Here is a 12,464-nt window from a genome sequence, read left to right as displayed (position 1 = left end):
CCCATCTGTCCTCACACTTACACAGCTGCTCATCTTTTCAAGTAACTTTGGTTGGTTCTAAACTTAGAGATGGACTCTTCATGGACCAGTTTTAATGTGGCATGAGACGTCGGACATAACGACCATCATGAGGTTCAACTTGGCCAAATTAACTCATCCTGCTGCACAACCCCCCCCCCCCCCCCCCCCCCAAAAAAAAAAAAAAGAAGTGTGTCGTCAGGGGCTGTAAGTGGCTTGGACTGTTTTAATTTTAGATACATGGTAGACATTGTTACCTCCTCTGTCCTAGTGACATCTTGAAGTAAGAAAGCAAAGACAATAACAGAGAGGGGATGATTGGCAGCACTGACAGGATCGGTGGAACCATGATAGTGATGCTCTGGATGGATGTAACATTCAAAAGGGTGGTGCCACTTGATTTCAGCCTCCAGCTCGCGTCTCGTTTCACTGCAGCGGGGAAGCCTTTGTCGGGATCATGATCCTGGAATCCATATGCTGAATGAGGGGAACTGGAAAAAAGGTGAAACACGAAAGATTTTGAGTGGATTAGGTGTGTTCTCACAGCTTAAAGTCCATTTGATATTGATTAGGTTCAGCAAGCTCTAAAAGCGACTAAAACGCTCAATAAGTTGTTGCTCAAGACAAGTATGGAAAGATTTTCTGTTCAGACACACAGCTGAGTTTTCATCACCACTTTGTGTTTAGAAAAGGACTTTTTTCTTTGCTCACCTGTGTAATAAACCACCTCATCCCAGCCCTCCTGTTGCCAGGCGCCATTCCTCGTGTCTTCTCTGGACTGAAGGTCTTTGTAAGCTGCAATCAGCAAATGAAACACATTATCAACTGAAATCTCCTGGAGCCGAAGGTGACAGTCCAAAAACAAACATTACAACAATACAGAACAAAGAAAAGCAGCAAAGCCTCAAATTTCTAGGAACTGGAAGCAGCTCATTGTTTGGCATTGTTGTTAAATAACATAATACTATAATATACATGAGCAAAACTATTTCTTCAGATTTACTGTGGAGCAACTCATGACTTCAGCACAAGCATGATTATCTACATGGTCACAATGTGTAATTTTGCAGAAAGCTGGTATTTGATCGTACCCCAGAGGTGATGAACCATGTAGAGATTGCCGATCTGTGAGAAAAACCCTCCCACAGCTTCTCTGTTGTGCTGGCGGTATCCAATTGCCCTGGCCCTGCACACAAGAACAACTTCAGTCACAAGGCAGGCCAAAAAACACCAAGGGCTTCATCTGACATAACAAGAGGAGGCCTGCACACATCAGATAATTGACCAGACTTCAACCACAAGGATTTAGACATCATCTCTAAATTTCTCGACTGGTTTTAATTTACTCAACAGCATTTAGACTGTTTTCTCAATGTGAACTTACACAACATAGCTGGAGATTATCGATTGCAACATCCCAGCCAACCATAAGTGACATCATTTCATACTGTATACATGTTCATGATTCTTAACAATGGCCTAGTCCATGTGAGATGAGTAGACTGGTGAGAGTGGAATGTCTTAAATCCACCGCGTTTTCCCCCAAAGCTAACATGTACTTATTCAAATCATAAACATTGTCTGGATACTAAACTATAAAGCTTCAGATCTTCATGTAACTTGAAGATGTTTGAGCCTCTATTTCACTGATTGTATTGAAAGTGACTTAAATTGCTTTGCAGGTCTGTTCAAATAAACGCCGGTTAAAGTAAGAATAAATGCACACATGTGAAAAGAAACAGCAGCTTTAGGGAGAGTGTCCTTGTCCTCACACAATCTTTTCATCAAAGGTGAGTTTTTTGTATGCTGTGCAAAACATAAATAAAAAGCAGAATGGTATAATTTGCTTATCTTTTTTGACATATATTCAATTGAGAACAGGACAAAAACAATATATTTAATGTTTGACCTCATCAGCTTCAGTATCTGCTTATTCTGAATTTGATGCAGCAACACGTTTCAAACAAATTGGGACAGGAGCAACTAAAGACTGGGAAAGTTGTGGAACGCTCCTGTTTGGATCATTCCACAGGTAAACAGGTTGATTGGTAACAGGTGATAGTATCATGATTGGGTACGAAAGGTTCAGCTGTCACAAGCAAGGATGGAGCGAGGTTCACCACTTTGTGAACATGTGATTATATAAAGAATATTGCTGCATGGACTCAGGAACACTTTGTAAAACTGTTGCTGGTAAACAGTTTGTTTGCAAATGACTGCATTCTGTTTTTATGTTTTACACAGCGTCCCGACTTTTTTAGAATCAGCCTTGTAGGAAGAAGAGAAACCTGAAGCCTCAAAGCAGAGAAGCCTGGACGACAGTCAAGTCAAGCTGCAGTCACATATAAGATCATGCACATGACAGGAATTACCACAAATGCATGTGACGACTACCACACACAGTAGAGTTATCTTTTACATCCAACATCACTGACAAAGTCGAAGAACAACTTGTCGCAAAAAACTGGTCAGACAAGTACAAAGACCAACAGAGAAATCCACTACTAGGCAATCAAAGAAAAAAAAAAGACTATGGAAAACTAAGGCGTGTGCAGAAAGCTCAGGTCTTCGTTAAAATCAATTGCAATCAACTACATTGCACCAACTGATAAACGTTGACCTGCTGGCTCCGTCAGCGGCTCGTTCCAGGCTCATTATACACACATTTGCAGTGTACATAACATTCCACTCTGAATTTGAATCTTGGCTTGAGAGCATGACAGTACCGCTTCAAAATAGTGCCTCTCTGTGGAATAGCTCTTATTAATGACAGCATGATGAGGAAGGTTTCATGTAGTGCAACCGATCTGTAACTAAAGCTCAGAGAATCAAATGAATCCAGGCTGCCTTACCAGTAATTACCCCACTCGATCATGGTTCCTGGCTGCAAGAAAGAAAACACAATATTCTTTATTGCAATAAAACATATATAATTCAGAGTTTTCAAAAATACAGATTGGTATCACGCTTTTTTTTCCTCTTTCCAGACTAAACACATTGACACAAATAAATGGTAAAGACGTAACGCAGGTATTTTGTCATTGTGAAGATCAGTTGAAATTACAGCTGCACCCGACAGCTTCTTCAATCATTCTCTGGTGCTTAAGATAACTAACGCCCTGCTGTCTCTCTGATGTTATCTCGGTCTGTGATGAGGGATAATAGCTTGCACTGAAGCACTGATCAGGAGACAGTTTTTCCTGTCAGATTTGGAAAAAAACAAAAAAAAACTCAACTTAATCTGCAGGAGCTGGCGTGGTGTGTATGGAGTATTACATAGGACTAAGACTGTTTTCAATTTAACCTTTCATCCAGGCTATAATCATGTGCTGCTGGACTGCCAATTTGATGTATGAGTCCATAAGTAGAAATAATGTGGAAAAAAACAGCTCAAATGATGATCGTTTGAGCACCGCTCTGGTCCTGAATGCTGACGCCACAGGGTCATTGCGTGTCTTACAGTAGTTTTGTGAGGGTGGAGGTACTTCTGAGGTCACACGAGCAAAGCATGTGACTGGGAGATCATCAGGTTAAATGAGAAAATGTGAGCTGGGAAAAGTGAAAGAGTAACGCTGCCCCTTTCTGCTGTGAAGGCTCCTAGTTGTGAACGAATGTGTGTGGTTGTGAGGATGCAAAGTTTATTAGCTCTGTCATTTACATCATAAGGAAAAATCTGGTTCTACATTAAACAACAGGCAATGTGAGGAAACGGGCTCTGCAGGTTATGCTGTGCTGTATCCTGTTCTCCAGACTAACCGACACAACGATTTTTTGCTCAAAAGCAATCAAGCGTCAAAGTTATACACAAATTTTTATCAACCTCTCCAAACTAGCCGTTTAATTTCTCCTCTTGCTCAGTCGATTTCACTGAGTTTTTGTCACATGCTGGTTCTGGTTCATGCAAATTGTTTATTTTTGTAGACTAAAGTGATTTTGATTGACTATGACTATCCTAAGCTTATATGTGGTTATTTTTTCTGAAGGAAGCGTGTGTCACACATGATTTGTACGAGCACCATCAAAAATGTTCAAATCTGCAGATTATTTCTGTTTTTACAGTTTCTACGATAAATGGTGTAATTTTGGTGATTTTTTTAAAAGAAAACATGCCTTTCAAACCTGCTGACAGGTTGTGGGGTTCAGAGTGTTGAAAGGATTTTTTGGGTGGAGTTTGAGGGGTATTGTATAATGTGCAGACTGCAAAGCCCATTAGGGCATTTCTTGTGATTTTGGGCTACATAAATAAGAAGGGGCGATTAACTCAATATAAGCAGTTACACCCATTCGAGTTTAACAAATGTTTGGACTGTTGGTAATGCTGATTATGTTTGGCAATGAGCAGAGTTATGGGCCACATCAGACATTATGGGCTGGGCTCACACTTTCAAACTCACTCAATCACAAACATCAACAGCACTGCTAATGAGGAGAGAACTCTCTGTTCTGTTACTCACCCTGAGTTGGTAGGACCTGAGCTCATAGATGTTGGGGCCCTCTCGGGGGACGGGCTCGTTCCAGAAGCTGAACTCCAGCAGGAGCTGGTTTCTGCGAGACATCAGCATCTTACCCCGCTCCTTCCTGTACGCTGTGAAGTCCTGCCAATGGATAGACACCAATCAATAAGCTTTACGTCGACTGATGGCTGTACTCCGTTGTTGGCACACTACTAAAGCATTAGGCAGGGGCGATACAAACGAGACGTGTCTGAAGGAGTCTTTACCTGGTTCTGCTTGAGCTTATTCATCACCTCTGTTAGCGCTGGGTATCCCCCTCTGTAACGCCACAGATGAACTGGGAGAAAGGGGAAAAAAAGAAGTGAACAACCTGCAATTATATAGTTATGGAATAAGGGCAATGAGAAATACAAACCCTTTTGTGGTGTAAAGGCTTGTGGTATGGCATGCTAGCATGAGTGTGCATATGCAGTGTAACAAAACTACTGATTTGCAAACTGCGCAGACCATGCAGGACAGATACATCAGTGTGTTGATATTAGTAATCCTACCAGCCTGGTCTTGTTCTCCATACCAGGTATTCCAGGTGCCCACCAGCTCACAGGGGTAGTACTTATCAGCATGGATAGAGGGCAAAACATCCTCACTGCGATGAATGAGAAACACCCAATTGAACCAAATAAACTGAAATACAGTAGACACACAAGTACATTTGATCCTACTCTGCAAGGCAAAATTCACTTTTAATCAACAATAAGTCCAAATGGTAAATCACGTGTTTTCTAGTTACACATCTTCTCTCTAATGTTGCAAATCCCAAATGAGTCTCTAACTACAAGTAGGCTCTGTCGCTCCAGTAGCTCCAGTCATCTTAGGTATGAGCAAAGTTGGTCTGTGAAGGACTAAAGTCGTGCCAGGTCGTCAATCATCTCACAGGAATAGACCGTTCAGAATTCCTCACGGCAAAACGGTGTACTAGGTCGTCCCGGCCTCACGCTACTCCTGCTGTTACTACTTTTACTTTAGCTCAAGTTAAAAAAAAGTGAGCAGCTTAGTCAATAATATGAAAAGACACCCACCAGAGTTTGTTGTATGCATCCAGGCACTCTGGCTTGACATTATGGACTGAAAAGAGAGTCATACTTAAAAACAATCTCATCTTTACTTTAGGATAAATGGTTTAGAGCTGCAACGATTAGTAGATTAGATCTATTCAATTTATCGCCAACTATTTTCATAATTGGCCTGAGTAATTTTTTTATTAAAAAATAAATAAATAAAAACTTTCTGATTCCAGCTTCTAAAATGTGAGTATTTTAGTGGTTAGTAGTTTCTTGACTCCTCTATGACAGTAAACTGAATCATATCTTTGGGTTTTGGACAAAACAAGACATTGACTTTGGGCTTTGGGACACACTAACTGCTATTTTTCACCATTATCTGACATTTTATAGACCAAACAACTAATCGATGAATAAAGAAAACAATGAACAGATTAATCGACAGTAAAAATAATCGTTGCAGCCCTCAAATGGTTTATGGATTATGACGGTGGTCAACTCACACTGAATTTTGTACAGGTTACTTTCCTCATTTTTGGTCAGTAGGTTGGAGTGTGCATCTTTCCTGGGATCAACTTTCCTCACGAACAGTGACTTAAACCAGCTGTCCTCTCTGTTTCTGCTGCTTGATGTTGCAAACCCCCTGCAAACACAGATGAGTCACAGATGACAAATTACCATTATTTCATAAGCACTTTAAAACTATGGCAAGCCTGGCTGCCTAGTTTTCTGTCTTGATGCCTGACTAGGTTTGGACTCACTTTTACTTATTATCTTCATGGGAGCCTACACGCTTCATTGATAGAAAACATAATAACACTTATAATAGCACAGGTCTACAGCTGCTGATGTAAGGTCAAAAGACAGGCTGGGCTTGACATGTCAGTGCCTCCACTGCATACACACTGTGATAATGATGTATGTCATACATGACAGAACAGCAGGTCACAGTATCTATCAGTGCATGGCTCGCTCATCACAATTACACGCTGTTTATAAGACACAAGCAGATTCATCACATTTCACAATATAGTACTAAATTGACCTTGAACATTTGAGATGCTCAAGAACAAAAGATGACAGAAACTTGTATTCTTTCACCTTCACCAGCAAACACGCGCAGCTTTAACTTTAAATATCACGGAACGAACAATTTTAAGGGTGTAGCTTTCATGTTAAGTTCAAGCTGAAGGCCACTGAGGGCTGGCTAGCAGTTAACGGGCTAGCATGCCCAAGCTCATCGTCGCCACGACAGAAACGTACTGGAATAAATAACACAACAGCTAACTACAAACACTACAAACATGACTACTACACATACACACTGACGGCTGCCCCACCTGGACCACACGACGAGCTGTCCGGCGGACTGGGCCCTGCTTTTAGCCCGACCCAGGCCACCGCTGACTCTGTGAAGGACTCCGGTCGCCATCTTCGACAGTGCTGACAGGGCAACCGTTGTTACCACTTCTGACCAGCAGGTGGCGGCGCTCTCATCTCAAGACCGGGTCACAGTCACCTATGGACCAAAGATTAAGAACAAACAGCGAGCATGATGACATTTTGACTTGTATCATGTAGAGACAGTATTAAGCAGTGTGATATTGTGGACCAAAGAGAAAGAAAAAAGTCATAAATTAATTCAATAAATAAGAGACTATGAGTGAAATATGCATTTAGATTTTTCAAAGTAGAAGTGGCATAGGAGTTGTGTTAATATGCATAATAGCATCCTGGTCATGATTTGCGCATGCAAACATCATGTCCTAATTTGGAGAAAACTCGATAAGTCCTTATACTGGTTTTGAGAAACCCAGATCTGCTAGCCAGGGTACAAGAAACCATATACATACATACATACATATCATACCATACCATATACCAGATACTGTGGCACATAAACATCTAATCCAGGTTTCTGAACATACTTTGTCGGTACATAACAAAGTGATGAGAAATCCAGACAAGATCAGAAGCCTGGATACTGTTATGATTGTGTATACAGAGATATGACTAATCAGGATTTTCATGTTCCAAGTAAATATCATATCCTGAACATGATCAAAACCAGGAAAAGACTCAACACCTGCATACATGTGTGTATAAACTCACTCAGTGAGCCAGCATGCACGGCACCAGACTCCTGAAACCAAAGCAGCTACATGGAATTCAGTCATCCTTGATTTTATTATTTACATCTGTGCTTCTCCTTCTGTAACATGCTAAAATGTCCTCTGTGAAAAGGTCTCTATAGTCTGGAGGAATAATCTAACTGACCATCCTAGAACGTCACAACAAAACTAAAATCCCACATTCAGACAAATATCTGTTGCAGTTTGTTTTCAGAGGTATGATCAGTGTCCACATACATAAGAAAAGGTTTTTGTTGAGGCATCTCATCTTATAAATGAAAAACATGTAGAGAACAATGTGAAGGTTTACAATGAATTGAAATGTGAGATTGTTTAGAGCGTAGTAGAATAAGATAAAAACATCCACTATGTAATATAGCAACGGTGCAAGAAGTACTCAGATCTTTTACTTGAGTAAAAGTACGAAAATATTAACAGCAAAATTTACCTTAACTATTGGAATACTATAAACTGTTGGAGTTTAATCTATATGTGGGCTTCCCTACCCTGCACTTTGAGTATCACGATAAAGCACTTTATAAATGTAATCCATTATCATTATTCATCATTATCATAGCACATTAACAGTATTTTATGAAGTGATCATATGCTTTGTTTGTACATTCCTAACTCCATTATCTCTGAAATGCAGCCGAGTAGAAGTATAAAGTTGCGTAAAATCAAAAAAGTAAAGTGAAGGTACTTGTACTTGTACTTAAGTACAGTACTTGAGTGAATGTAGTTCGCTACCTTACACCACTGCTGTGTATTGATCTGAAGAATGATTTCCAAATCATTAAAATAGACTCAGTTTCTATGTTACAGTTGCTACTTTGTTTTCTGACATCAGGACAGTGCTTAGAGTCTGCTTCATTACTTCATTACAGTGGCAGCGTCTCTGCTATATATTCTGAAAGAAGCTTCTTTTATTGAAGAGGAAAAAAAGTTTTACTAACTTTTTTCACAGCAGACATTCTAACTTGCTCAGTAGGGAAAACACATGTGTAATTAATAAAAATAATGCTGGCTCTGTTTGATTTAGGTAATTCGTAAAGCAGTGCCAATGAGCCAGCACGATTCCATGACCCTGGAGCTAGAACACCTAACTGAAAGCAGCCTTTATTAAGCTTATTAATTACACCTGTGCTTTTCCTGCCATGACTTGTCAAAATGTCTGTGGCAATAAGGGCCCATTGTTTCTTGTTGTGGATACCACACACTATTGCCTCTTAGTGTATGTCTGAAATGCATCATATCCAACAGTAAAATGATCCTCAGCTGGCATTTTTAGAAAAAAGCCAGGGTATTTGGCAGATATGATGGCCCTGAAAATGAAGACCGGTGGGAATCTCCCTCTTCTGTTGGCCTCAATACAAAATACAGTACAATAAACTTTAATATGACGTGTCCACCTTAGTGGAAATTTGTCTTTGAATACATCTCAGCAAGATAAAACTATCTTTGATTAGGAAATGGAACATTAATGATAATAGCTATACATAAAACAATGGTAACAGCAGAAGTTGTAAACAACATCAATTACAAAACTGTATGAACAGCCAAAGAAGAATCACTGATTTGCAAACGTCAACGTACTTTCTAGAAAAGCCGTTGTTTTTTCAGTCATAATAATAAAAGTGAGAACAAAAATTAAATGTTGCACAATAACTTGCATGCAATCTGGTGTGCACGGTGGTCCAAGACTTCCCAAAACACACTACACCAGATGAACAGGTGAGGGCGCCACAATTCAATGCATAGCCTGTCAACAGCAATTTTGCACAAAGCTCAAACCTGACCATGTCTGCAGTGGTGATTCTCATAACAGAGTGGTTTAGAGTGGTAGAGGCAGTGCATCACTTTCTCCAGTCAGTGACACACTCAAGTCTGGCACCACGCATACCGCTGTTTGGTGAGAGCAGGCGTTCTCTGGTGCAAAACAGATCGCAGATTGAAATGCATTTGCACAACATTTCACATGATGATATGTTAAATTTCACACAAGGGACCAAACCTTACTTCATTTTGCAAACTTGCCGCCAGGAACACCGCATCTACCATGTTGGGTTTGGCAGGTGGCATGGGTGTGACCTTCGCCACAAAGACAAAACGATAAGATGAAATTAGGTCCTTCTATTAGTAGATGCTGATATGCTGTAAATAACGGGTGAACTGAATTTTTGTGTGTCGTCAGGCCTTCAGGAAGAGCCTGTCAGAGCTGTAGGATCCAGTTGCTCATGGATGATAAAGAGGGTGATGAAGTTGCAACCATGGAGGAATTCAGTACCAGCTGAGACTGATTTATTATTTGACAGAGTGACTATGAAGCTAACGGGGACCATATTGCTAAAGCTTACTTGGCTTTAGCAGAAAGACTACTTACCACCACTGGAATTCAGAAAGTATGGAGGGATTTGTTTTAAGTTCAAAGACATGAATCATAGGGGAGTGTTTTCTCGCTGAAACATTTTTGAATACCAAAAGGCAAAGTGTAGATGCGTCTGGGAATTTGAAGTATGATTGAATCTGCTGAAATTTTGCTCTTTCAGTTTGGAAAGTTGTCAGAGTTATCAAGGTGGTTGATTTTGGTGAGGAAACGTTTACTTAATTTTCACCTCATTGCATAGTTTCACTAGTTTAACCAGGATCCAACATTCTGATATGTTTAACTTATTTCCTATTTTATCTGATTGTGTATTTAATTAAAATAAGGGCATGTTCAGCCATGAACATTGATACAAAGTTGTCCCCTTTGGAAATCCTTGCAGTACAGTTCTTATAATGTCAGGATTAATCTGAATGACCTGATCTGTATTTTTAATGAATGTAGTTGGACTTCAATACTTTCACAAAGGGCACATTTTATTATTGGAAAAAGTGAGATCAGCTTTTCACAAAGAACTCCAGTTTCACTGCTCCAGCTGTACACATACTGTACCTCTTTACTGGTATAGTAAAATGTATTTTGTTGGGTTATCACAATGCTGAGTGAACTTTTGATGCCCTTCGAATCTGTTTTTTACATCAGATACAGGCAATGGCTGCACCAAGCAGTGGCCCAGGAGCCACGGCCACCCTGATACAATCGGTGCTCCTATAAATCCTAGCTGTTTTCATGAGTTTATACAGCCAAATGAAAGCAAATCTTAAGTGCAGTCCCAACTCAAGGTCTACTTACTAGATAACAGACTTTCATCAGCAGATGGAGTCCACTTGTTGTGGAGATGGAAGCTCAGTCTCAGTCTCTTGATGTTTTCACAGCACTTATAGGACTTCTCGTCAAAGTAAAACACGACAGTGCATTCTTGACCTTGAATATTTTAATCTGACAAAACAGCCCCAACTTGCAGTACACTGAATAGCTATTTATGGAGTTTTCAACTGTATTGCACACGATGGAGCAAACCTCACTCTGTGTGATATGGTCAAAAGGTCTGGGAAAAGCTGCTAACTGGACATTGAGTTGTTTTGGGGGGTTTTCTTGGAAACATTTGTCTGTTTGTCAAGAATTGTCCATACTAGCTCTATTTTGGGTCACACTGACCGAAAATAGGAAAGATGAGTGAAGATAGATGTTATTTTTGGCATCACGCCCTTGGACTATGAAACAAACTGGCCTGAAAACTAGGAAGCCAGATAGGACAGCAAATGTCTAATTATTAAAGTACATTGTAGACTTGAGTTTTTGAAATGAATTTTATTACACTGCTATCAACCCCATGTTAGTTCTTATGTTGCAATTATGTGTTTCTTGACTGTGTGGCTAATGCCTTTTCTACTGCACTTGAGTCTGCCATTGAATAGATGCTGTACATATTTTTTGAGAAATTTTCTTCATTTCTGTGGTACAAGGACATGCTGGTACTGTCTTGGTGCTTCCCCGAACCTCTAAATTCACTAACAACATACTCAGATTTTGCATTTGGATACTGTGAGTTTCTCTAAACCAAGGCTTCAACATGAACAGCTGTGAAAACAGCTGATATGAATCCTCCACTAATGCACCAGAAAACCATGGATGCCATTTGTCAGGGAGTTCAGAAATATTAAAAAAAAATGGTCTTTGCTTAGCTCTCTTGAACCCACATGGCTAAATCCCCAACGCTAGCCGCCAGTACACAGTATGTCCTGGATGGATCTTCAGCAAATTGAATATCTGCAAGCCAAATCATCTGACCGGCTGTCTTTGCAGTCCCTCTCTCCCTCCTCTTATTATTTTTGGCGTTATTACAGACATGCTCGCTGTTGAAAGCTTTCCAAGAAATGCTGTTGGGCTTGTGAGAAAATACTTTGGACATAATGTTTATGGGCTTCACGCCTTATCTTGCCTGGGCAATGCAGTGAGTGAATGCAGCACTACTACACACAGTGGCACTGAAACATTTACAATATCTGATGTGAGCAGATTAATATCCTGGAATATGTCTGTGTTTTTATTTAGATACTGAAATACAAACAAGAAATACCAGAGTCTGACCTATGTAAAGGCTTGAAATAAAAATGAACAGACAGAATGCCTCACCATTTTTAAATGAGAACATCTGGCAAAGCACCTCCTCTAAGTTCTTAATTTACCTTTTATTTAATGTCACCTCAAACTAGTTGTGCTACGGTATCAGTGGGGGAGGAAATACTCAGATCCTTTACTTAAGTACCATGCTGGAAGCAGAAAGACATTAGTGCCTGTACTCCCCTTATTCACATGTTGGCATGCATACTGGCTGGTATCAGTCCAATTACATTCTGAATTTCAACAGTGAATAAAAGGAGATACTACTGATGTTCAAAACATGAATTAG

General features: G+C 40.1%; 1 protein-coding gene across 1 annotated transcript; it reads right to left on the bottom strand.

The window, feature by feature from the left end:
- Nucleotides 1-186: 186 nt before the first annotated feature.
- Nucleotides 187-6,976, bottom strand: nipsnap2 (nipsnap homolog 2). The gene is made up of 10 exons (XM_041941023.1): nt 6,874-6,976; nt 6,037-6,176; nt 5,552-5,597; nt 5,024-5,118; nt 4,739-4,809; nt 4,473-4,613; nt 2,871-2,902; nt 1,110-1,204; nt 730-813; nt 187-509 (listed from the first exon to the last, which is right to left on the bottom strand). The coding sequence occupies exons 1-10, from the start codon at nt 6,963-6,965 to the stop codon at nt 445-447; spliced, it is 861 nt and encodes a 286-aa protein (XP_041796957.1). The 5' UTR covers nt 6,966-6,976; the 3' UTR covers nt 187-444.
- Between the last annotated feature and the right edge of the window lie 5,488 nt (nt 6,977-12,464).

This window comes from Chelmon rostratus, chromosome 7, assembly GCF_017976325.1.
Source record: "Chelmon rostratus isolate fCheRos1 chromosome 7, fCheRos1.pri, whole genome shotgun sequence".
Lineage (NCBI taxonomy): Eukaryota > Metazoa > Chordata > Actinopteri > Chaetodontiformes > Chaetodontidae > Chelmon > Chelmon rostratus.
This window is presented reverse-complemented; position numbering and strand designations above follow the sequence as displayed.